Source organism: Dendrobates tinctorius, unplaced genomic scaffold (assembly GCF_039654945.1).
Source record: "Dendrobates tinctorius isolate UK_male_01 unplaced genomic scaffold, ASM3965494v1 ptg000237l, whole genome shotgun sequence".
Taxonomy (NCBI): Eukaryota; Metazoa; Chordata; class Amphibia; order Anura; family Dendrobatidae; genus Dendrobates; species Dendrobates tinctorius.
Window position 1 is genome coordinate 2,079,664 of NW_027361904.1, and position 27,160 is coordinate 2,106,823.

The following is a 27,160-nucleotide window of genomic DNA, read 5'->3' on the forward strand; positions in this document are numbered from 1 at the left end:
TCACCTGTCTTAGGCCTCTTTCACACTTCCGTTTTTGACCATCAGTCAAAATCTGCCAGTTTTTGTAAAAAACGGATCCGCCATTTTTTTTGGCGGATCCGTTTTTTTCCCGATTGAGTTGCATTACCGGCGGATCTTGACGGATGGCCATCCGTTGGATCCGTTTTTTTGCGGATCCACCAAAATGTTTGCGTCCGCCGGCATGCCTGGACGGACCCTGCAACGTTTTTTTTTTGCTGTAGGATCCGCATTTTACAGTGCGCATGCCCGGAGAAAGGAAGTCAGCCGGGAATTTAACCCTGAAATCCTTTCTAGCGGTGGGAAAAAATCTCTGTCTCTATCTGTCTCTGTCTCTCTCTCTCTCTCCCCTTCCCGGTCAGCGGTTCCTTTAAAATTCTTCATTCAGTGGATCCGTCAAAAAACGAATCCAGTGGCATCCGTTCACATCAGTTATGAACGTATCCGCTTTTCCGCCTTTTTGCGGATTTTAACTGACACGAAAAACTGAAGTGTGAAACAGGCCTTAGAGGGGTCCTCTACCTCACAGGAGCCTCCGGCCTGCAGAGGCCGCTCTCACTCCAGGCAGACGCGAGGGAAACGAACCCACATGGCATCTCCCGGTCCATCCGGTGCCTCGGCATCCGTGAGCCCTGCTTCTCGTTCCCCGTCACCAGCAGTCAATAGCGAGCAAGGCTCAGACTACGACTCGGACGAACCCCTTGACCTAGATACGCCAGGTGGTCAGGAAACAGTTGACAGTCTCATAGAAGCCGTCAAACAGACTCTGGGGATTGAGGATAATTCCACTCTGGCTGCGGGCCATAAGATGTCATTTAAGCGGGTCAAGCGTCCCCATAGAGTATTTTGCACTCACCCTGAATTTAAGGACATAGTGCAAAGACACAGAGAACGGCCGGACAAGCGGTTCTCGGGCCAGAAAGCACTCGAGGCGAAGTATCCTTTTGCCCCGGATCTCCGTAAAAAGTGGACGGAATCCCCAACGGTGGATTCACCTGTGTCGCGCTTGGCTACAAAAACTCTACTATCCGTGCCTAGTGGTTCTTCTATTAAGGATCCCACTGATCGTCTAATAGAGAACTTGGCTCGCTCAGTGTTTGAGGCATCAGGATCAGCACTCTCTCCCTCGTTTGCAGCAACGTGGGTAGCCAGGGCCATGATTTCTTGGTCAGAAACTTTGATAGAGCCTTGCAGGACATAGACCTACCAACGGAAGTATCAGAAATCACAAATCAGATAGCCATGGCGGGGGACTACTTGATTAATGCATCTTTAGATGCGGCCAACTGCGCGGCACTTGCGGCCGCAAATGCAATCTCCATTAGGAGAGCGCAATGGTTAAGGACATGGCGGGCCGATTCAGCCTCAAAAAAGTCCTTGACAGCGCTACCATACCAGTGCGGCCGTCTGTTCGGAGAGAAGTTAGATCAGCTTATCTCCGACTCCACAGGAGGCAAGAGCAGTTTTCTTCCTCAACAAAAGGTCAAACCGCCGTTTTGTCACCAGTTTCAGGCGCGTTTTTGGGCCTTTCGCAACCCCGGGTGGACGACAGTGGCTAATTCCGCCGCATCAGAGTGCCCCAACCAGAGTAGGGACCGACAGGTCTGATATAGAACCAACCCATTGGGGAGGATGCGTGCTAACCAGTCCAGGTCGAGGGCATCCAGGTCCCAAAGATCTTCAGCCAAATGACTTGGGGCATTTGTCAGGCGACACCAGCAAGGTAGGCGGCCGCCTACTCCGGTTTCACCACGCCTGGCTCAATGTCGCACACGACACATAGGTGAGAGAGCTGGTGTCCACAGGGTACAAGATAGAATTTGTCAGGTACCCCCCAAATCAGTTTTTTCTTTCCCGTCTTCCAAAAGTGGATACCCGGGCAAAGGCTCTACTAGGAGCCATCGATTTGCTCAGCCACAATGGAGTTATCATTCCAGTACCGGAAAACGAGAAGACGCAGGGCTTCTATTCCAATCTGTTTGCAGTCCCCAAAAACGACGGGACTGTCAGGCCCGTTTTGGATCTAAAGCTCCTGAACAAATTTATCAGGATCAGACATTTCCGGATGGAGTCTCTTCGTTCAGTCATATCGGCAATGGGGCAGGGAGATTACTTTGCCTCTATCGATATCCAGGACGCCTATCTACATATCCCCATTTTCCCTCCGCATCAAAGGTTTCTACGCTTCGTCATCAACAGTCTACATTTTCAGTTTGCAGCGCTGCCCTTCGGGCTAGCCACTGCCTCCAGAGTGTTCACAAAGTTCATGGCAGTCCCCATGGCCATCCTGCACTCCTGGGGCATAGTCGTATTTCCCTACTTAGACGACCTCTTGGTCAAGGGCCCTTCAAGGCGGGCATGCGAGGAAAGTGTCAGCATTACGCTAGATACTCTTGCCCGCTTAGGGCGGTTGGTCAGTGTAAAGAAGTCATCCCTTGTGCCAGCTCAGAGAATTTCCTTTTTAGGGATGACCTTCGACACTTGCCGAGGGTTGGTAATTCTCCCTCGAGACAAGGCCCTAGCCCTCCGGCAGGGGGCGCGGGTACTGCGCCAACCAGTCCTTCACACCATCCGTTTCTGCATGAGGATCCTAGGGAAAATGGTGGCAGCGATGGAAGCGATCCCGTTCGCCCAATTCCATCTTCGCCCCCTGCAGCACGCACTCTTGTCATCCTGGGACAAGAACCCGTTCGCTCGATCATCGGTGCTGGTTGTCCTCTCAGGTTAGACAGTCACTAGAGTGGTGGACAATCAGTTCCTCCCTTCTTCAGAGGAAACCCTTTTCCCCAGAGCAGTGGCTGGTGGTCATAACCGACGCCAGCCTCCTTGACTGGGGAGCGGTTTTTCGCCACAACACGACCCAAGGACGGTGGTCACCGCAGGAGGCACGTCTCCCAATCAACTTGTTGGCGATACGGGCGATCCGGCTGACTCTGCAACGGTTTCATCACCTTCTAGCAGGCCGCCCTGTCCGGGTTCAGTCAGACAAAGCCACGGCGGTGGCTTACATAAATCACCAAGGGGGCACCTGAAGCAAGGCAACCATGCGGTAGGGCACGTGCTTCGCTGGGCCGAGAGGAACCGCTCGCTGATATCGGCGGTCCACATCCCGGGGGTAGAGAACTGGGCAGCAGACTTCCTCAGCCGGCAGGGGCTTGCGTCTGGGAAATGGTCTCTACACCCATAGGTCTTTCAGCAGATTTGCCATCGGTGGGGAACACCGGATGTGGATCTGATGGCCTCTAGGGTAAATGCCAAGGTGTCCGTATTTGTCGTTCGGTCCCGGAACCCACAGGCAATCGCCGTGGATGCGCTGGTTCTGTATTGGAATCCGTTTCGCCTCCCATACCTATTCCCCCCGCTGCCACTACTTCCGAGGGTCATCAAGAAGATCAAGGCAGAAGGGGTGCCAGTGATTTTGCTGGCCCCAGACTGGCCTCGTCGGTCGTGGTACGCAGATCTAGTGCAGCTGCTCGTCGACGTGCCATGTTGACTGCCAGAGCGCCCAGATCTACTTTCTCAAGGGCCCATCTGCCACCCGAACTCAGGGGCCCTGTGTTTGACGGCTTGGCCGTTGAATCTTGGATTCTGACGCAGGCGGGGTTTGGGCGCAAAGTGGTTACTACCGATGGTTAGCGCCCGGAAGCCTGCCTCAGCACGAATTTACCATCACACCTGGAAGGTGTTCTTTGCATGGTGTTGGGGCAACGGTTGTTCGCCACTGAGATTCTCCATCCCCTAATATCTTGGCTTTTCTCCAGCCTGGCCTAGACTCAGGCTTGGCCCCCCAGTTCTCTCAGGAGAAAGATATCTGCTTTATCCGTCCTTTTTCAGCGCAAGATTGCTACCAACTTGCAGGTAAAGATTTTCATCCATGGGGTCTCCCACTTGGTACCTCCCTAAAAGGCACCTATGGACGCCTGAGACATTAACCTGGTCCTAAGGATTCTGCAGGAAGCTCCGTTCGAGCCTCTACAGGATATCTCTTTGTCATACCTTTCCTGGAAGGTGGTGTTTCTGGTAGCTATAACATCAATCAGGCGGGTCTCGGAGCTTGCAGCGTTATCTTGCCGAGCCCCGTTTCTGACCTTTTACAAAGACAAGGTGGTTCTTAGACCAGCTCCTCCTTTTTTGCCAAAAGTCGTTTGCTCGTTTCATATTAATGAGGATATTGTCTTGCCCTCTTTTTGTCCAGCGCCAGTACACTGGAAAAGGCCCTGCATACGTTAGACCTGGTGAGAGCACTCAGGAGGTACCCTTTCGTCAGTCAGACACGCTGTTCGTGCTCCCTGAAGGTTGCAGGAAGGGACTCGCTGCCTCAAAATCGACCATAGCCAGATGAATTTGTTTGGTTATTCAGAAGTCCTACCACATCAGAGGCGTGCCGATTTCAGCAGGGATCAGAGCACACTCTACTCGGGCAGTGGGCACCTCTTGGGCGCTTCGGCACCAGGCTTCGGCGGAACAGGTTTGCAAGTCAGCAACCTGGTCCAGCCTACACACGTTTACTAAACATTACAATGTCCATACTCAGGCTTCGGCGGATGCGAGCCTGGGTAGAAGGATTCTCCAAGCAGCGGTGGCGCACCTTTAGACAGGAGGTGCATGTAGCTTGGATCGGTGAGTCAAATTCCCACCCAGGGACTGCTTTAGGACGTCCCACAGTACCTGTGTCCCCCAATGAGGCGAAGGAGAAACATGGAGTTTTGTGATAAACTCACCGTAAAATCCTTTTCTCCGAGACGCTCATTGGGGGACACAGCACCCACCCTGTTAGCCAAGTTGGCTTCTGTTTTGTTTAATTAATATACATTTTTGAATGATATTAGGGTGGTGTCTTTTCTAGATATGTTGTTACCTGCATTAAGGTTGATATTGTCTGATTTTTGTTTGATCTCCTACTGCTTTTGCACCAAACTGGTTTCCACCGCAATCGGTGCGAGGGTGTATACGGCGGAGTAGGAGCTAACCTCTTTTTTTTTACCCTTCGCCACGTCAGCACCCACTAGAGGTATCGGATCCGCCCCATTTGGAACAGGAAACCCTACAGGAAAGATAAAAGGGGCGGTCCGCCTTTCCTCCTCAGTTTTGGCTTCCTGTCACTTGACATCATTATCTATGGGAATAACAGGTGATATGACCAAAGAGGTGAGAGGCTCTGATGTCATCACGATCTCATTATCTATGGGAATAACAGGAGATATGACCGGAGAGGTGAGAGGCTCTGATGTCATCACATGACCTCATTAGCTATGGGAATAACAGAGCATATGACCGGAGAGGTGAGAGGCTCTGATGTCATCACATGACCTCATTAGCTATGGGAATAACAGAGGATATGACCGGAGAGGTGAGAGGCTCTGATGTCTTCATATGACCTCATTATCTATGGGAATAACAGGGGATATGACCGGAGAGGTGAGAGGCTCTGATCTCATCACATGACCTCATTATCTATGGGAATAACAGGGGATATGACCGGAGAGGTGATGGACTCTGGAGATGTCTGTAATGATATTATTAATGTCTCCACACTCAGGATTACACAGTAGTGAAGACCTCTAGTGATCGCTGTCAGGCCAATGTGTCTGAAGGACGGGGAGGAACCTGGAGCCCAATCCCAGGGCCTTCACCTCACCCCCGGATACATGAGGACATCAATGACCAGAAGATCCTAGAATTCACCAACAAGATGATTGAGCTTCTGACTGGAGAGGTGAGGCTGCTGGGAATGCTGGGACATTATATAGGCCAGTACTGGAGGATTCTGGGTGATGACAGTATCATTGTGTGTGTCAGGTTCCTATAAGGTGTCAGGACGTCACCATCTATTTCTCCATGGAGGAGTGGGAGTATCTAGAAGGACACAAGGATCGGTACCAGGAGGTGATGATGGAAGAGCACCGGTCCCGCACATCACCAGGTAATCGACAGAACTAAATACACACGGCCTATAATTCTCTGTATGTAATAATGATGTCAGTCCTGTCTGTGTCTCCTCAGTTCTCTCCAGTAAGTGGACAACCCCAGAGAGATGTCCCTCTTCTCCTCCTCCACGGGACCATCAGGTAGATGGAGATCTTCCTATGATGTGTAGACGGCTGTGACGTCCTTGTGTTCAGTCTTGTTTTCTCCTCCAGTATTATATGTTTTATACTTGTGTAATGAGAGCGGTGGAGACGGCAGGATCACAGCTGACCACAGGCATCACATGTCCGGATCTTCTCACCATTATTCCCGGGGACTTCTCCGATCATCGGGGACTTTTACAATATTTGTTTTGCAGCTTTTGGATCCGGATAAAGATCTGAACAATATTAATGGTCCTGAGAGAAATGAGAGGGGCGATCAGCGGTGTAAAGAGGAGACCCCTAATGTGAGGGGCGATCAGCAGTGTAAAGAGGAGACCCCTAATGTGAGGGGCGATCAGCAGTGTAAAGAGGAGACCCCTAATGTGAGGGGCGATCAGCGGTGTAAAGAAGAGACCCCTAATGTGAGGAGCAATCAGCGGTGTAAAGAGGAGGTCCATAGAAAACACTGCCCAGGTGAGGGTCTTTAGATGTATATTCACTTTCAGCACACTCTGAATTGATAATATGATCCTGTTATATGTGCAAGGACAGCAGCGCACAAGGGAATACGTGCGCAGCACCACAACAGGCAGGAAAAGGCAGTGGGGTGGCCAGAGACACAAGGCAGGCAACTGTTCCCCAAAGCACCAACACGGATGAAGTTGCCAATGCAAGGTTTAGGTGTACCCAAGTCTGTTGCTTTTTTAAAGACTGTCCATTTAGCCTAAAAAAGGCTATTTGCAACATCTACTTGCACGCCAATTTCCTCTCCATGACGTAGGCAAAGATGCCTCCTACACTGCATCGGTTGTTGCACACTTGCTACCACCATCAGCAACCATGTCCATGTTCTTGTTCCAGCGCAGCGTTCAGTGGTCCCTACCCCAATCCTTGGAACGCAAGCGTAAATACGCAGCCACCCACTCACCGGCTACAATACTAAACAGCCACATTTCCAGACTGGTTGCCCTGGAAATGTTGACGTTTAGACTTTTGGAGACTGAAGTGTTGTGAGTTCATTTTCCCCTTCATTACTGAGGCCCGAGGAACTCCCTCTTCTGGTAAAGAAAGGTAGTGAGCCTGATTGTCAAACACCTGAGGCTGATGATTGTTACTGGTTGAGTGGCGTTACGGACTGGATATAATGCTGCCGACGCCCTTCTGCCCTGCGGGTGATTTCTCTGTGGGATCCTTGGAGACCAGTCTGAATTCCTGCTCCTCCAAAGCTAAGTTTGCTGCTCAGCCTTTTGCTTTTGTGCTTTGACTTTGTTTTTGCTTTGTTTTTCTGGATTTCTGCCATTCCCTGCTGGGGTGTGCTGAATTCATTTAGCTCTGTCTTCTGAAAATACCTGAGTGCTGATTCAGTTTTTGAAGCCTAGCTGCTTCAGGGCCTTTTTCATATCAGCTGGTTGGCTTATGTCTTTGATAGGGTTTTTGCAGATTGCAGACAGCAGCCTTCCTGTCCGTTCCTATCTAGGTAGTTTTGGGGCCCCGTCTTTGCTCAGTCTATCTTTCTGTCTGTGTTAGTATTTTCTTCTTGCTTCACCGTCATTATATGTTGGGGGCTGCCTATTGCTTTGGGGTCTGCTCTGGGGCAGTTTAGATTTCCCCTTTCTTTCTTTAGGCCTATGTATTTCTCCGGCTGTGATCGAGGGGTCTAGGGCATCGTAGGAACCCCCCACGGCTACTGCTAGTTGTGTTGATAGGTTCAGGGGTCTGCAATCTGATAGTTGCCAACTTCTCTGGTTTTCTGGACTTAGCTTGCATAAGTGCTTTTGCCTCCTACGGTGACTCATTCATAACACTGAAGCTTTGCGCAACCTCATGGTGGGCGGGTGTCTCTTGGAACTCGGATTCTCGCCACCATTATTTCTCCCGGTGTGCCGCCCCCGCCTTACTCAAGCATTTATCTCATAACATTAGCCATGCCCTGACCAACGTTGTGACTGGGAAGGTCCACTTAACCTTAGACACGTGGACAAGTGCTTGTGGCCAGGGACACTACATTTCAGACGGCACACTGACTTAACACTGACACTGTGGAAGCTAGGACCCTGGGACGGAACATGTGCTATCGACACCGAGGATTGCGGGTCCTGGTTCAATCAGGATTGCTCCCCACCTTCTACACCAGTTCCTGCACCTCCTTCTCCTCCTCTCCCTTCTTCTCTGAAACTTTAAGAAGCTGGAAGCACTGCCTCAGCCAAGAAAAAATAGGCTCTGCCAAAGCTAATCTACTAAAGTGACAAACCACACACTGCCGCAGAGTTGTTGAAAGGTCTAGCAGAACAGACTGATCTGTTGCCCTCAACTCTGAACCTACAACTAGGCATGGTCATGTGTGACCATGGCCATGGCCTGGTGGCAGCTCTGAAGCTTGGCAACCTTGTACACGTGCCATGCCTGGTTCACGTGCTCATCTTAGTGTTTCAACGTTTTTTCAAGCCTATCCACATCTGCATGAGCTACTTGTAAAAGTTCACCGCGTGTGTGCCTATTTTCCTATTTTCGAAAGGCAGCTACAGCTGCCACCATCCTGGCAGTGCTGCAGCTGTGTTTACAACTTCCAGCTCACCGACTGGTGAGTGATGTCATCACAAGTTGGAACTCAACGCTACATATATTGGCAAGGCTTTGTGAGCAGCAGAGGGTAGTAGTTGAATACCAGCTACACCTTGATAGCACTGGAGGAAAATTGCTTCCTGGTCCCTTCATGTTTGATTCTTCTCAGCTCTTCGGCAGTTAATCTGTGTCTTTTTTTCCTCGACACATTTTTTGTGACCCTGCTGAATATTTCTAACAAAACTTTTGATGGTTCTGTGATCGCACTCCAATATCTGAGCAATTTCAGGATTGCTGCATCCATATTTAAGATTTGTAACAATTTTGGACTTTTCAGAGTCAGTTAAATCTTTTTTTTCTTCTTGCCATGACAGTACCCACTTGAGAGAGAAGATCCGCCCATAGGGATAGGAAACCTACAGATAAAAAGGGGCGGTCCCCCTCGCCTCCCCAGTTAGTTTCCTGTCCTCATGGGAACCTGCAGGATAAAGGTTACCTGGTCTATTTGCAGCCCTCTGTCCGGTCTCTGTGGGAACGGCAGGATCTGTGGCACAAGAAGCAGCATCCGGGGAGCCCTGTCTGACTGACTCCCCCCTTGTCTGGCGGTGGATGGCATGAGGCCAGGGTCAGGGAGAGGCCGCCCTGGCTCACGTGGAACGCAGTGCGGTGGGGAACAGCCGGCATTCATCCGGGGGGGCCGGGTGCGGGCATCGGCCGCCTTGTGCCTCCATCGGGCCGTACTTCCAGGTTTAGGTCCCCGCGCATGCGCGCACTGGTCATTTAGCGTTCCTGACCCAGAACTGCTCAGGCTTCATTTCCTGGGGGTTCGGGGAGGCATATTCCAGCGTGGAGAGGTGGATGGGTAGGCTGTATGTATAAGATCCAGCAGTTTTCTGCTGCTGGTGTGCCCGCAGGAAGTCCTCTGCAGGAGAATCTGATGTGCTCCCACAGGTGGTGGAAGTGCAGATCCACAGCAAACCCAAGAGCAGCAGTAGACGCTCCCGAGAGGGCGACTCCGCTAGTAGTATACGGAGCAAGAAATCTTAGCCGTCTACAAATCATGCTGTGCCTCTGCCTCCAGAACCGGTATCACATTGACAAGCTTCACTGGGTGAGTGTTACATATCTCTGCCTACTAAGATGATTACTCCCTCTTTCTCTGTACCCGCTTTAGGCTAAGAAAGCAAAAAAATCTAAACACAAAGAATGTGCCTTGTGCTCACGGCCCCTTCCTGACACCTATATTAAGAGACTGTGCCAGAACTGTATCAGCCAGACAGATGAGGAATCATCTGTCAGGTCCAATGATATACGGGCAATGATAAGGGAGGAGCTCCAGTCCCTAAAATGCTAAGACAAACCTAAAAAGCATAAGACCAGAGCATGGAATGTTACCCCAGTCTCCAGCTCCTCTTCCGATAGTGACCAGGTTAGGTCCGCTTGTTGTTCTCATTCATCATCATCTGATGAAGATGGGCGATCCTGTTTCCCCATAGAAAGCATTGATTACCTGGTAAAATCAGTTAGAAATACCATGGGAATTTCAGATGCAAAAGAAACCAGGACCATGCATGAGATCATTTTTGCAGGCCTCTCACATAAAAAGAGACGATCATTTCCAGTCATCGCAGAGGTAAAAGATCTGGTCAGAAAGGAGTGGGACAAACAAGGGCAGCGAGGGTTCCTCCCTTCAGCTTCCAAGAGGAAGTATGCCTTTGACGATGAAGATTTGACAACCTGGTGTAAAGTTCCCAAAGTGGACGCTGCAGTGGCTTCGACTTCTAAACATTCTGCCCTACCCATAGAATAGAAATACAGACCGACCAAGGCACAACAGTATAGGGGATACCAACTTGACCCGCAACCATATTCGGTCATATAAGGTTCCCTACAGGACACTCCAAACTAAAGCCTGAAAACCAATTGAAACACAAAGGAGTATATAGTCCATAATGTATAAAAGTATATAATTTTATTAAACATATATGCCAGAATCAATAACAATACATCAAATGAATAAACAGAGGATCAGGTAATGATGGCTGAGGTCACTAATTGTATATTCAGATAAAGTGCTGAAGTGCCATAAACTATGTAGATACAGTCATGAGGATACAGTAAAATTTGATATGCCAGTATAAATACGTTACAATCATCCAAAATTGGAACTGGCCAAAATCAAATGACATACACCATATGCGCCAAGTGTTTGCCCATGAACAGTATAAGCTGGACCAAAGCCCCCCACCACCGACGCGTGTTTCGCTGCTCTTTTTCAAGGTGCGGTACTATGTGTTAGACCAGACCTCTTTTAATAGCCATAGCTCCAGCCGTTCACAATCACGGCGCATACTTCCGGTCACACCCCCGGTCCGCTTGTTGTTCTCATTCATCATCATATGATGAGGAAGGACGATCCTGTTTCCCCATAGAAAGCATTGATAACCTGGTAAAATCAGTTAGAAATGCCATGGTTTCACAGACCCACCGCTGACACCGGTATGTCATGGACGGAGGGATGCGACGCAGTGCCGACACACGGCTATCACAGGCACAGGGGGACTTATCTTAGTTATCCCACTGCTGGCACCATGTGATAAAAAAACAGCAAGCTAGTCTTTCCCTAACAGTTTATCGCAGGGGGGTTATTTTGGTTGTCCCACCACTGCCCACAATACTTCGAAACTTTTCAGTTCCACTTTGGTACGCTCAGCTCTCTGGCGCCCCCTTTACCCTCAGGTCAGTCAGGGAACTACACCTGGGATAATTGGTCACCGGCCGGCTGCTTCAATGAGGTCTGGCCACCCGGCACGCTGCAGTGAGGGAATTATAAAATGCTCTGGCCGCAGCCACCCAATTAGCTTATAAAATCCCTTCCATCACTCTCAGCAGTACCCAGGGCCCAGATCACACTTTGCAGCCACCAGCTCTAGAGTTTCTCTGATTAAATTATAAACTTAGTAGAGGGGTTCAAAGCCAACCCAATTCAGTCGCAATTATCTTAAAGGCACGTGTTCGTTTTTAGAGCATGAAGACAGACTAACAAATTTATAATTTATTCCCCAAAATGGGGGCAGTGATTACACAGATAAAAGATGTTACAAAGTTGAGACATTAGGTATGTACAATACAAATATAAAATAAATGGGGTTAACATAGAAATCAACCCTTACAGTTGCTTAGATGGTCTGTAGGCTAACCATGTGGGGAGGCGGGGCCACACGTCGCCCTGCATCTGGGGTCCTTTCAGCATCAAACCTCCAGCTAGAATGACCAATTTTAGGGAGGGAGTACCTTATAGCTTTGGGTTTGTGACATCACGAAAGGGGCGGTCTAGGGATGTTCCGCCCCCTGCTCTAGGAGTTACAATTCTGACTACAAAACTTATAATGACTATATCTCGCAGAGGGTACCTCGTATAAACACACACATGGTATCATTCTTTTTAGCCTATCGCAATCAATAATTAAAGACCAAACATGCAGTAATTATGTCACACCCTTTAGGAGAAATCCAGTTCTCGGTTTCTGTGGGTGCTGGAACCGTGAAAATTATGGGCCAGAACGCTGGTTTCGTGTCCTATGCGGATATGTGATTTTTATATCTGTCGCGTATCGTTTTCGCGATCCAGTCTCTTTAATATTACCCATATTTATATCCAGCCGCATGGTGCTTCAAACAAAGACATTCTTCCCCCTTAGCTTAATTAATATTCCTTAGCTGTGGAGCGGAGATTGTTTGCACAGGAAGCATCTGGTGTAGGGTTACAAGCAGGCACATAGCTGCGGTGTGAGTGTAAGCTGTGGGTAAAAAGAGGAGGGGTCGCAGCTGTGTGACAGGCTGGTTCTCATCTGTAGTGTAATAATCAGGGAACCTTAAGTCATACCTTACAATCATATCTTACTTATTACTCATGGGAATTTCAGATGCAAAAGAAACCAGGACTATGCATGAGATCATTTTTGCAGGCCTCTCACATAAAAAGAGACGATCATTTCCAGTCATCGCAGAGGTTAAAGATCTGGTCAGAAAGGAGTGGGACAAACAAGGGCAGCGAGCGTTCCTCCCTTCATCTTTCAAGATGAAGTATCCCTTTGACGATGAAGATTTGACAACCTGGTCTTAAGTTCCCAAAGTGGACGCTGCAGTGGCTTCGACTTCTAAATATTCCGCCCTACCCGTAGAAGACTCTGGGCTTCTATCTGAGCCTCTAGACCACAAGGTGAAGACATTACTCAAAAGATCATGGGAATCCTATACTGGGATCTTTAGACCAGCTATATCTGGCACGTGTACAGCAAGGTCAGTGTAGGTCTGTGTTGATCAGCTAGAAGAATAAATCAGGAAAAGAGTTTCTAGAGAAAAGCTGTTGTCTTCTATCCCATTGAGCTATGGCATATCTAGCTGATGCTTCTGCGGACTCCCTACGCCTGGCGGCTAGATTGGCTGGTCTCGCAAATTCTGCTCGCCGTGCCTTATGGTTCAAGGGGCTGGAAGGGTGATGCACAATCAAAATCTAAGTTGTGCACAATTCCACGCCAGGGTGAGTACCTGTTTGGCAGAGTGCTTGATGAGATCCTCACTAAGGCTGGAGAGAGAAAGAAGGGTTTCCCTAACCAATTTGTTCCGTCCTACTGGAGGGCCTTCAAGAAGCGGCCATTCGGTAAAGGGAAGTCCTACAGAGACCGAGTTCGCTGGGAGACTAAGGAGACCAAACAAAAAGGTGCCCTTGTTAGTGGATCCTCTTCCAAGAGCGGAAACAAATTTCGTTAACCCTGACCCTCCTGTGGGTGGCAGATTAAAATTCTTTTGCCACAAATGGGGAGAGATTTCATCTAATCCCCAGACCCTGAGCCTAATATCATCTGGTTTGAAGCTGGAGTTTCATCGGATACCCCAAGATTCCTTTATAGTGACCTATCTTAAATCCCCTGCACAGCAGCAGGCGCTTGAGTCGGAGGTCTTGAGTCTATTGTCTGAACGTGTCCTGGTAGAGGTCCAGGGGGACTAGGCGGTATGGGGATTTTATTCTCCTTTATTCCTGGTCTCCAAGCCAGTTTGTTCTTATAGAACATCACTAATTTGAAGAGATTGAATACCTTCCTTCGATTTCACACCTTCAAGATGGAGTCTATAAGATCTCTATTAAACTTTTATTTCCCAGATGCTTCATGACTGTCATGGACCTGAAGGATGCCTACTACCATCTGGCCATACGTGTCGAGTTCCAACAGTACCTCAGAGTGGCGGTCATCATTGGAGGTCATGTCCATCATTTCCAATTCACAGCGATGCCATTTGGTCTTTCCATGGCTCCTCGTATCATCACAAAATAAATTTTGGAGGTGATTGCTTATTTGCGTCTGCGGGACACACTTATTGTTCCATACTTGGAAGTAAGGAAGTCTGCCTCCCAATGTAGTGGTTGCCTTGCCGACACGATTTCATTCTTACATGCATTGGGATGGATAATTAACCTGGACAAGTCCAGACTGGTCCCACTAACTCTACAGTCCTCCTGGGGAAAAGATGCTAATTATAATGAATAAGGTTAGGACGGCAATTGATAACCCTCATAGGTCCTTGAGAGATGCTATGTCCCTCCAGGGGTGCCTTACATCCTGTATTCCAGCTGTTCAATGAGCCCATTTTCATACTAGGTGTCTGCAGCAAAAAATCCTCTGTGTGGAAGAACGACTGCAAGGTCACCTCAATTACTCTGTTGTTAAAAGTAACAAACTCCCTGACCTGTTGGTTAGATCGGGATCATCTTTCTAGGGGGGTCTCTTGGGTAGTGAGACCTTCTAGGATAGTTACTACTGATGCTAGTCCCAATGGATGGGGGGGGCTCATCTGGTTGATGACCTGGCCCAGGGGCAGTGGTCCTTAGAAGAAGATGATGCCTCCTCAAACTTAAGGGAGTTAAAGGCAATCAGTCATGCGATTCATCACTTTTTCCCACAGCTGCGGGGGTTTATGTGAGGATTCTATCGGACAATACTGCGTCAGTCACATATATAAATCGGCAAGGTGGAACTCTGTCAATGACTCTGTCTACTGCGGTGAAAATTCTTGAACTGGCCGAAACCGATCTCCTATCCCTTTCAGCCCTTCACATCAGGGGAGTGGACAATCTCACAGCAGACTTCCTCAGTCGCCATACTCTACATCAAGGAGAATAGGTTCTCCGTCACCGAATCTTCAGGAAGATAGTGAAGTGATAGCATCAAGTATATGGGTGTATGTGAGTCACTCCAGGTGATGGTTGTATATAATTATGTATATTGATTAATTATTATAGAGACTGTCTGAGTTCTTGCGGTTCCTCTCATGCTACTGTAATCCAACTGAGGAGGCGAGGGGGACCGCCCCTTTTTATCTGTAGGTTTCCTGTCCCTATGGGCGGATCCCCTTTCTCGAGTGGATGCTGTCGTGGACTCCATAAAACACAATTACCGGTAAGTAATTCAGCCTTAGGAAATTAGCCTTAGGAAATCAAACTGCCAAATAATTCTGCACACATTGCTGAAGGGTGCTGCATGCTTAGGCATCACATTCCTTCACTACACAAACACACATGAATATATATACACAGCTCTGGCAAAAATTAAGCGACCACTTTCAAATGTTCAGTTTATCTGATTTTCCTCTTTACAGGTATATTTTTGAGTAAAATGTAAATTGTTCTTTTAGTCTACAAACTTCTGACAACATGTCTCCGAATTTCTAAGCAATAAATTTTGTTTTGTTTTTTCTGAAAAGGAGAAATGGTCAAAATTTAAAAAAAACCCAGAGCTTTCAGACCTCGAATAACGCAAAGAAAACAAGTTCATAATCATTTAGAAACAACAATACTAATGTTTTAACTCAGGAAGAGTTCAGAAATCAATATCTTGTGGAATAACCATGATTTTTAAAAACGGCTTTTGTTGTGAGTTCATTTTCCCCTTCACCATTGAGGTCTGATGAACTCCCTCTCCTGGTGAAGGAAGGTAGTGAGGCTGATTACCAAACAGCTGAGCAGGATGATGATGACTGGGTGACGGGAATTGCTGACTGGATATAAGGCAGCCAACGCCCTTCTGCCTTGCTGGTGATTTCCCTGAGGGATTCTAGGAGACCAGTCTGATTCCTGCTCCTCAAAAGCTAAGTTTTCTGCTCTGCCTTTTGCATTTGTGTTTTGGTTTTGTTTTTCTGGATTTCTGCCATTCCCTGCTGGGGTGTGCTGAATTCCTTTTTGCTCTGTCTTCAGAAGATACCTGAGTGCTGATATAGTCTTTTGAAGCTTAGCATCTTCAGGGCTTTTTTCCCTATCAGTCTGTTGGCTCTTGTTTTGATAGGGTTTATCCTGTCCTATCTAGTTAGCTTGGGCCCCATCATTTGCTCGGCCTATCTTTCTGTGTGAGTGTTTTTTCATCTTGCTTCACCGTCATTATATGTTGGGGGCTGCCTATTGCTTTGGGGTCTGCTCTAGGGCAGTTTAGATTTCCCTTTCTGTCTTTAGGCTATTTAGTTCTCCGGCTGTGATCGAGGGGTCTAGGGCATCGTAGGAACCCCCCACGGCTACTGCTAGTTGTTGTTGATAGGTTCAGGGGTCTGCAATCCGATAGCTGCCAACTTCTCTGGTTTTCTGGACTTAGCTAGTATTTCTGTTTTTGCCTCCTACGGTGACTCATTCATAACAGAATCACCAGCCATACCGCAGATCCTAGGGTACTCAATAGCAGGAAAGAATTGTAAAAAAAAAAAAGTGTGTATATTTTTTCCTCTAGATCTCTGAGGCCGTAGGGGGAATTTTTTTTTCTCTCAATGGAGATAAAGCAATTGTCTGATCGTGTGGAGCAGCTCGCTGCGGAAGTGCGGGGAATTTCCGCCTACCTTGCTCATTCACATGCTGCTGAACCAAAGATCCCTACTCCTGATGTGTTTTTTGGGGATCGGTCTAAATTTTTAAATTTCAAAAATAATTGTAAATTATTTTTTGCCTTGAAGCCTAACTCGTCAGGGAGCTCCCCGCAGCAGGTTAAAATTGTCATCTCTTTGCTGCGTGGCGATCCCCAGGATTGGGCGTTTTCTTTGAAACCAGATGATCCTATTCTGACTAATGTGAATGCATTTTTTCAAGCCTTGGGGTTGTTGTATGACGAACCTAATGCTATTGATCAGGCTGAAAAGACCCTGTTGGCATTGAGCCAGGGTCGAGATTCTGCAGAACTGTACTGTCAAAAATTCCGAAAGTGGGCGGTCCTTACTACCTGGAATGATAATGCCTTGGCAGCTCTCTTTCGGAAGAGTTTGTCAGAAGCCGTAAAAGATACTATGGTGGGATTTCCTGTTCCCTCTGGTCTTGACGATTCTGTGTCATTAGCCATTCAGGTTGATCGGCGTTTACGTGAACGCAGGACTGCACGAGAGGTGTTGCCACCTGTTGAACAAGTTTCTGAACCTATGCAATGTGATAGAGTTTTGTCCAGGGAGCAACTTTAGGAGTTCAGAAGGCATAATAAGCTGTGTTTTTTTTTGTGGAGATGCCTCGCATATTGTTTCTGTCTGTCCTAAACGAGAGAAACGTTTTGCACACACGTTTTCTGTGGGTGGTGTTCAGCCTAAGTTTCTTCTGGCAATTACTCTGATCTGCTCCCTGTCCACATTTTCCGCCAAGGCTTTTGTGGATTCGGGAGCAGCCCTGAACCTAATGGACTTGGATTTTGCTAAACGTTGTGGATTTCCGATGACACCTCAGCGGACGCCTATCCCTTTGAGGGGCATTGATGCTACTCCTTTGGCGAAAAATAAACCTCAGTTTTGGACCCAGGTGGTAATGCGGGTCGCCTCAGACCATCAAGAAAATTGCAGATTTTTGGTATTGCATAATTTGCATGATACCATTGTTCTGGGGTTTCCCTGGTTGCAAATTCATAATCCAGTTTTGGATTGGAAATCTGTGTCTGTGGTGAGTTGGGGTTGTCGGTGTGCCTTTAGTGAGGCTCCGTTTTTTTCCACCTCACCTCAGTCGCATGATGTTCCTGACTATTTGGCGGACTTTTATGATGTATTTAGTGAGAATGAGTCTGCGTCTTTGCCTCCTCATAGGAGTTATGACTGTGCAATTGAACTGAGCCCGGGGTGTAAATTTCCCAAGGGTCGGCTAAATATCAGTAAATATCATTAAATATCAGTATCCGTTACCCCTGATTTCGGATCTATTCTCCAGAGTTAAAGGTGCTTGCTGGTTTACCAAGCTTGACCTCAGGGGGGCGTATAATCTTATCCGTATTAAGCATGGGGATGAATGGAAGACGGCGTTTAATACTCCGGAGGGACATTTTGAGTACCTGGTGATGCCTTTTGGGCTCACTAATGCCCCTTCTGTCTTCCAGTGCTTCATGAACGATATTTTCCGAGACTTTGTGGATAAATTTTTGATTATCTATCTGGATGATATTTTGATCTTGAGGGAGAATTCCCTGTATGTCACAGGATCGAAATGCCTTTTTGGGGTACAGAGGATTTCATTTTTGGGATTTATTTTGTCTCCGTCAACTATTGAAATGGACCCGGCCAGGGTACAGGCTATTTATGATTGGGTTCAGCCCACTTCTTTGAAGGCCCTCCAGAAGTTTTTGGGTTTTGCTAATTTTTATCGGAAATTTATAACAAAATTTTCTAGTATTGCCAAGCCATTGACTGATCTGACTAAGAAGGGTGCTGTTGTGTTGAATTGGTCTCCGGAGACTGTTTCTTCCTTTCAGGAGCTGAAGCAAAGATTCACTTCTGCCCCGGTTTTGCGGCAACCTGATGTCTCACTCCCGTTTCAGGTAGAGGTGGACGCTTCTGAGATTGGTGCAGGAGCTGTTTTGTCCCAAAAGGATCCTGTAACATCTAAAATGAATCCCTGTGCTTTCTTTTCCCGAAAGTTCTCCCCATCTGAACGTAACTATGATGTGGGGAATCGGGAACTGTTAGCCATGAAATGGGCATTTGAGGAGTGGAGACATTGGTTGGAGGGAGTTAAACATCAAGTCGTGGTCCTCACTGACCACAAGAATTTGATTTACCTGGAGTCGGCCAAACGCTTGAACCCTAGACAGGCTAGGTGGGCCTTGTTTTTTACACGTTTTGATTTTGTGGTCTCTTTTCTTCCTGGCACTAAGAATGTCAAGGCTGACGCTCTCTCTAGGAGCTTCTTTGCTGATTCTCCTGTGGTGACCAAGCCTGCTACCATCTTAGGCGAAGGGGTAGTTCTTTCTGCCATCTCGCCCGATTTGAGACGTGCTCTGGAAGAGTTCCAGGAGGACAAACCTGAGCGTTGTCCCAGTGGGAAGTTGTATGTTCCTGACCAGTGGAAGAAGAGAGTGATGTCTGAAGTTCATTGCTCTGCATTGGCTGGTCATCCAGGTATTTTTGGTACTAGAGATCTGGTGAGTCGGTCTTTTTGGTGGCCCGCCTTGTCTCGTGATGTCAGGAATTTTGTGCAGTCCTGTGGGACTTGCTCCCGGTCTAAACCTTGTTCTCGCTCTAGTGGGTTGTTGATGCCTTTGCCGGTCCCCAGGAGGCCATGGACCCATATTTCAATGGATTTCATCTCTGATATGCCGGTCTCTCAAAGAATGACTGTCATTTGGGTGATTTGTGATAGGTTCTCTAAGATGGTTCATCTTTTACCACTCCCTAAGTTGCCATCTTCCTCTGAGTTGGTGCCCCTGTTTTTGCAACAGGTGGTTCGCTTGCACGGGATTCCTGAGAACATTGTATCTGACAGAGGAGTTCAGTTTGTGTCTAGATTTTGGAGGACTTTCTGTTCCAAGCTGGGAATTCAGTTGTCCTTCTCTGCTTTTCACCCTCAGACCAATGGGCAGACGGAGAGAACAAGCCAGACCTTGGAGTCGTATTTGAGATGTTTTATTTCTGCTGATCAGGATGATTGGGTTTCATTTTTGCCCTTGGCCGAATTTGCTTTAAATAATAGAGCTAGTTCTGCCACTTTGATGTCACCTTTTTTTTGTAACTTTGGGTTTCATCCTCGATTTTCTTCATGGCAGGTGGAGCCTTCTGCCTGCCCAGGTGTTGACACTGTGGTGGAGAGAATGCACCAGATCTGGGACCAAGTGGTGGATAAGTTATCTCTCTCCCAGGAAAAGGCCCAGCGGTTTTCCAACCGACATAGGACCATTGGTCCCCAGTTTAAGGTTGGTGTTATGGTTTGGTTATCATCAAAAAATATCGCTATGAAAGTGGCGTCTCATAAGGTTAAGCCTAGATTTATTGGACCTTACAAGATTTTGGAGATTATTAATCCGGTCTCTTTTCGTTTGGCTCTTCCTGTCACATTTAAAATCCATAATGTGTTTCATAAGTCCTTCTTGAAGAGGTTTGTTGAACCAGTAGTTCCTGGGGTGGCACCTCCGGACCCTGTATTGGTTGAAGGTAGCATGGAATATGAGGTAGAGAAGATACTGGATTCCCATCTGGCTAGACGGAGACTCCAGTATTTGGTTAAGTGGAAGGGTTATGGTCAGGAGGATAATTCCTGGGTCTCTGCTTCTGATATTCATGTCAAAAGATTGGTGCGTGCCTTTCATCGGGCTCACCCTGATCGCCCTGGTGTCGTGGATGAGGGTTCGGTGACCCCTCCTCAAGGGGGAGGTACTGTTGTGAGTTCATTTTCCCCTTCACCATTGAGGTTTGATGAACTCCCTCTTCTGGTGAAGGAAGGTAGTGAGGCTGATTACCAAGCATCTGGGCAGGATGATGGTGACTGGGTGACGGGAATTGCTGACAGGATATAAGGCAGCCGACGCCCTTCTGCCTTGCTGGTGATCTCTCTGAGGGATTCTAGGAGACCAGTCTGATTCCTGCTCCTCAAAAGCTAAGTTTTCTGCTCTGCCTTTTGCATTTGTGTTTTGGTTTTGTTTTTCTGGATTTCTGCCATTCCCTGCTGGGGTGTGCTGAATTCCTTTTTGCTCTGTCTTCAGAAGATACCTGAGTTCTGATATAGTCTTTTGAAGCCTAGCGTCTTCAGGGCTTTTTTCCCTATCAGCTGTTGGCTCCTGTTTTGATAGGGTTTTGGCGGATTACAGACAGCAGCTTTTCTATCCTTTCCTATGTAGTTAGCTTGGGCCCCATCTTTTGCTCGGCCTATCTTTCTATCTGTCTGAGTGTTTTTTCATCTTGCTTCACCGTCATTATATGTTGGGGGCTGCCTACTGCTTTGGGGTCTGCTCTGGGGCAGTTTAGATTTCCCTTTCTGTCTTTAGGCCTATGTAGTTCTCCGGCTGTGTTCGAGGGGTCTAGGGCACCGTAGGAACCCCCCACGGCTACTGCTAGTTGTTGTTGATAGGTTCAGGGGTCTGCAATCCGATAGCTGCCAACTTCTCTGGTTTTCTTGACTTAGCTAGTATTTCTGTTTTTGCCTCCTACGGTGACTCATTCATAACAGGCTTTCATGCGTCTTGGCATGCTTGCCACCAGTCTTTCAGTCTTTCTACTGCTTCTGGCGCAAAAATGTAAGCAGTTCTTCGTTGTTTGATGGCTTGTGACTATCTATCATCATCTTGATTACATTCCAGAGGTTTTCAATGGGGTTCAGGTCTGGAGAATGGGCTGCCCATGACAGGGTTTTGATGTGGTGGTCTCTTAATTTTTGCCAGATATATATAGAGGCCTGGGAGTTTGAAGGCTCTGCGCAGGATCTTAGTTGTTCCCAGCATTGCGCTTTTCTGGACAGAGAGCTCAGATGTTGTTCCTGGGATCTGTTGTAGCCATTCTTACATCTGGGGTCACTGTTCCATGTGCTCCTACCACCACTGGAATCACTGCTGCCTTCACCTTCCACATCTCCAATTCTCCTTTGAGGCCCTAGTATTTCTCCAGCTTCTCATATTCCTTCTTTCTGATGTTGCTGTGACTTGGCACTGCCACATCTATTATCATTGCTCTCTTCTGATCCTCGTCTACTATCACAATGTCTGGTTGGCTAGCCAACACCTGCTTAATCGTCTGGATCTTGCAGTCCCACAGGATCTTAGCCCTTTCATTCTCCACCACTTTCTCTGGGGTCTCCCACCTGGACTTAGGGGGACTTAGCCCATATGCTATGCAGATGTTCCTATATACTATTCCTGCTACTTGGTTGTGGCGTTCGGTATATGCTGTTCCTGCTTGCATTTTGCATCCTACCACTATGTGTTGGACTGTTTCAGAGGTTTCTTTGCATAGTCTGCAACTTGGGTCTTGTCTTGTGTGGTAGATTCCTGCTTCTATGGATCTGGTACTTAGGCTAGCTTCACACTAGCGTTTTAGGCCACAGCGCACGGCCGCCGCTAAGCCCCGCCCCCCTCCGGTCATCTCCGCCTAGTATTGCACACGGCTGCATGTGATCTGAACACCCTATCTTTAGCATAGGGTGCGTTGACCGTGCGCTAGTAGAGGGGGCGGGGCTTGGCGGCCGTGCGCTGTGGCCCAAAACGCTAGTATGAAGCTAGCCTTAGTGCTTGCTCTTGTGCTGCTAAGATTAGTGCCTCTGTGTTGTCCTTGAGTCCACCTTTCTCCAGCCATTGGTAGGATTTTTCCATGTCAGTCACCTCCATTATCTGTTAATGGTACATTCCATACAGCGGCTTGTTTTGCCATGGCACTTCATGTTCCTGTTCTTCCTTCCAGATCTGTTGTTGCTGCCTTAGGCATTCTCTCAGCATCTCATCTTTTAGTGTCATTTTTCTGATATATTCCTGGATACTCCTTGTTTCATCCATGATCATTGTTTCATCCAAGGATCATTGCTGTCTTCTGATCCTTGTCTACTATCACAATGTCCGATTGGTTAGCCAACACCTGCTTATCCATCTGGATCTTGAAGTCCCATAGGATTTTAGCCCTTTCATTCTCCACCACTTTTTCTGTGGTCTCCCACCTGGACTTAGCCCATATGCTGTGTAGATGTTCCTGTATACAATTCCTGCTACTTGATTGTGGCGTTCATTATGGGCTACTGGAACAGACAATTCATGGGCAAGGCAAGAGAACCTGGATCTGATGAAATGCTACTAATGTGTGTGTGAAAAAAGGGAAAAAGCAGCACAAAAAATAAACAGGCAATGTGGGTGCAAGCCTTCCAGGCATATACCAAACCTCAAAAATAGTCCTCAAGATGAAAGCAGCACACCAAAAGAATTCCAGTCAAAGTGCTATTTATTAGCTCATCTGGCTTGTTGCCCATACAGCGACGTTTCGGTCCTGGGAGTTGCGGACCTTTCTCAAGCTTGAGAAAGGTCCTCAACTCCCAGGACCGAAATGTTGCTGTATTGGCAACTAGTCAGATGGACTAATAGCACTTTGACTGGAATTCTTGTGGTTTGCTGCTTTCATCTTGAGGACTATATATTTATATATATATAATGTATACTGTATATACTCGAGTATAAGCCGACCCCTGAGTATAAGCCGAGGCCCCTAATTTTGCCCCCCAAAAAACTGGGAAAACGTATTGACTCGAGTATAAGCCTAGGGTGGGAAACGCAGCAGCTGCTGGTAAATTTAAAAAATAAAAATAGATACTAATAAAATTAAAATGGTGGCCCCATAAGATGCTCCATATTAATATATGCCCCATGTAATGCTTCAGAAAGGTTAATGGTGGCCCCATAAGATGCTCCATATTAATATATGCCCCATATAATAATGCTGCTGTAATTTAAAAAAAAAAAAAAAGACATACTCACCTCTCATCGCTGCTCCTCAGCGTCGCCGGCTCTCTGCCATGACTGTTCAGGCAGTGGGCGCGCACTAAACACGTCCATCGCGCCCTCTGACCTGAACGTCACAGTCAGAGGACCCGGGAGACTGAGCGCAGCGGTGGAACGGGGACAGGTGAATCTAGCATGGCTCACCCTCCACCAGTCCTATTCACTCTTCTGGCGTCTGCCTATCAGGCTCTACTACGTCTCAGACCCGGGGTCTGCTTCTCTCTTCCTGTGCTGTCACATGGTACCGCTCATTAAAGTCATGAATATGCTCTCCACCCCTATGGGAGTGGAGACACATCCATATTCATGACTTTAATGAGCGGTGTCACATGACCGCACAGGAAGAAGACAGGAAGAGAGATGCTGACGCCAGGACTGAGCTGTAGCAGAGCCTGATATGCAGAAGCCAGGAGGGTGAGTATGATGTCTCCTGCTCCCCCACTCCCACTCCCCCGCCGGCTTTCTGGCATGACTTGTGTATAAGCCGAGAGGGTCTTTTTTAGCCCAAATAAGGCTTATACACGACTATATACGGTATATATGTATGTGTGTATATGTATATATACATACATAATTTTTTTTTAATTTTGTTAAATTAACTTTTTCTAACTTATTGTTTAGTATTAATAATGGATTTTCATAATATTAAAAGAAGTACAAAGATAATGTCTTCAGGGCCTTCCGTGAGCACCCAGCTTCCATGGTAGCCCATCGGCACGCCATGATTTTGTGGTGAGCACAGAGATCAGAACCATGTAACCATTGCTGCGGCATCTAACTAGTTAAACAGCAATGAATAAAGCTAGCTCCAGTCACTGAGTTAAAGGCAGCAGCCGGCTGTATAATGAATATATAATTTGTGTATCCACTCATAATAGTTTAAATAAGGGGAAAAAAAAGTAGAAAACTGCAGGCTTCTTTGTATATGACCGTACTTCTCCTCCCCTCTCCTATACACTAGACTGTGCTAGAGTACACGTAGCAGACATAAGAGGGATTGTGATGAGATGGACGGCACCTAACAGCTTGGACCTACAGGTTCACTTATTATTCTCCACTGGGCAATTTTCTGAGAAAAGAGCGGTGACCGACATGAGACATGAAGATGTCTTCAACACAAAAGTAGAAAACCGCAACAGAAAAGCCTGTTTTCTCCTTCGTCTCATTGGGGGACACAGAGACTGTGGGTGTGTGCTACTGCCGTCTGGAGGCTGACACTAGGCATACAAAAAACAAGTTAGCTCCTCCTCCACCGCATACACCCTCACCCCGATAGCGGGCGGAAACCAGTTTTTGCTTAGTGTCTTATGGAGGCACACGCAGTCTGGATCTTTCCAGACTATTTTTTTTTTTTTCTAGTTTACCATGAAGATGAGACAGGGGCGACGGATCCTATAGAAAGGGTCCGATCTCCCCAAACCAACAACGGGCGAGCACGCGTTGAGTATCGCCTCCGCGTATCCTTTCCCGCACCGAGGGACATATCTGGGACTTTTCCCCAGACATCTATTTTTTTCTTTGTTTTTTGTTTTATGAAGATAAGACAGGGGCAACGCATCCTATTGAAAGGATCCGATTTCCCCAAACCAGCAACGGGCGACCACGTGTGAGTGTCCCTCCACGTTTCCTCTCCCGCGACGTGGGACATTAGGCCAGACTTAGCCCTGTCCACCCCTAGGTATTGAAACCATGGGCTTGCACAGAGGCACAAGACTAGTCTGTGCGGCCCCCATGACTCCACCAACGCATGACGGCGGTGCTGCATGGCGGCAGACGGTCCCTCTCCTCGGCAAGGCGGTCGGAGCTAGGGTGCCTCCACCGTCTTAAACAGAGTACCTCAGGTATGTGCTGGAGCGAGTGGAGGGCCCTGGGCAGCGTTTTCGGAAAGGCACGCTTTCCCCTTCCCCTCCCCCCCCACCCACCTTTCCCTCTGCTCCTCTAACCTGGTTCGCCTCCCTCCAGGTATTGGCGCGGTCCGGGAGACTGTGGGGAGCTGCATCCGGATGGCCAAGGTAGCGGTCTGCCGGCGTGCCAGGCGGGCGGACCGGCTCTAATTTAGCCCGCGGCTTCGGCCTGGGCCGCGGGCGGAAGCGCCGCACTGGGCGCATGTCATTTCCGGCGCCGCCCCCCGTCGCCCGCCGGGCATGGGGAGGCGGGCGGCCGGGGTAGCGGTCGGGCGGACCGCTTCTAAATTTAGCCCGCGGCTTCGGCCTGGGCCGCGGGTGGAAGCCCCGCCCTGGGCGCACGTCATTTCCGGCGCCGCCCCCCCGTCGTCCGCCGGGCATGGGGAGGCGGGCGGCCGGGGTAGCGGTCGGGCGGACCGCTTCTAAATTTAGCCCGCGGCTTCGGCCTGGGCCGCGGGCGGAAGCGCCGCCCTGCGCGTGACGTCATTTCTGGCGCCGCCCCCCCTCTCCAGGGCGGGCGCCGGATTAAATTGAGGCCCCGGCGGCAAGGCAGGGTAGGCCGCGATCACAGAGGAATCACAGCCTACCAGGAGTGAGGCACGAACTGAAGCACGGAGAGAGACGCGCAGGAGCGGGTAAGTGCGACCCCATCCCGGAGCCACACTAGGGCACTACACAGTACCCTCCTCCCCCTCTGCCTACCCCCCCCAAACCTTTAAGGGATTTTTTATGTGTGGGCCGACGCCAGCAGTATGTCTGGGAAAGGAAAAACGCACACGTTCCTTTATGCCGCATGCGTTTCCTGTGGGGTGATGTTCCCACGAGCGCAAACTATTAAGTTATGTGAAGCCTGCGACTCCGAACGCGCCCAGGAGTCCTCCCCTGCGACAGAGCCCAGGGGTCTGGATCCCCCAGAATGGGTGTTATCACTCTCTCGGTCAATGGTTTCACTCACGAAGGCGATTGAGACCCTTCAGGCCCCGGATAGGGGTAGAGATGACGGCTCGCCTGTTTGGGAGGGGTCATCCACCTCACAAGAGCCTCCGGCCTGCAGGGGCCGCACACTCTCTAGGCAGACGCACAGGAAAAGAGCCCGTACTGCGTCTCCTGGCCCCTCCGGTGCCTCAGCATCCGTGAGTGCGGCATCTCGCTCACCGTCACCATTTTCTGGGAGCGAGCAGAGTTCAGGTGATGACTGGGAAGAGTCCTTGGATCTGGATACCCCGGGGTACCGGGAGACGGTAGACAGTCTTATTGAAGCAGTCAATCAGACTCTGGGTATTGACGATGATGTCTCCCTAACCGCAGGTCATAAGGTATCCTTTAAGAAGACCAGGAGACCACATAGAGTATTTAGCACTCATCCTGAGTTCGAGGATATAGTGCAGCGGCATAGGGAACGTCCAGACAAACGTTTTTCAGGACAAAAAACGCTGGAAACGAGATATCCGTTCGCATCGGAACTTTGTAAAAAATGGGCGGAATCTCCGGTAGTGGATCCCCCAGTGTCACACCTAGCTTCAAGGTCCTTGTTGTCAGTACCTAGCGGTTCTTCCATTAAGGACCCCACGGATCGACTCATAGAAGGTTTAGCTCGCTTGGTGTATGAAGCATCGGGATCAGCGCTTTTTCCTTCTTTTGCGGCAACATGGGTAGCCAAAGCCATGATGTCATGGTCAGATTCTTTAAACAAGGTCCTACAGGATAGAGATTTGCAGACGGAAGTGGCAGAGATAGCAAGTCAGATCGCGATGGCGGGTGACTATTTAATTAATGCATCCTTGGATGCGGCTAATGGCGCGGCTGTAGTGGCAGCAAATGCAATCGCCATTAGGAGAGTCTTGTAGTTAAGGTTATGGCG

At 48.5% G+C, this 27,160-nt stretch overlaps 1 protein-coding gene across 1 annotated transcript in view; it reads left to right on the top strand.

Annotated features, from left to right (window-relative positions):
* The window catches only part of LOC141060494 (uncharacterized), a 561,818-nt gene that overhangs the window by 527,803 nt on the left and 6,855 nt on the right, over positions 1-27,160 (top strand). The window contains exon 10 of the mRNA XM_073556756.1: positions 13,248-13,257. Within this exon, the coding sequence (XP_073412857.1) occupies positions 13,248-13,257 (10 nt within the window). The remainder of the gene's footprint in view (positions 1-13,247; positions 13,258-27,160) is intronic.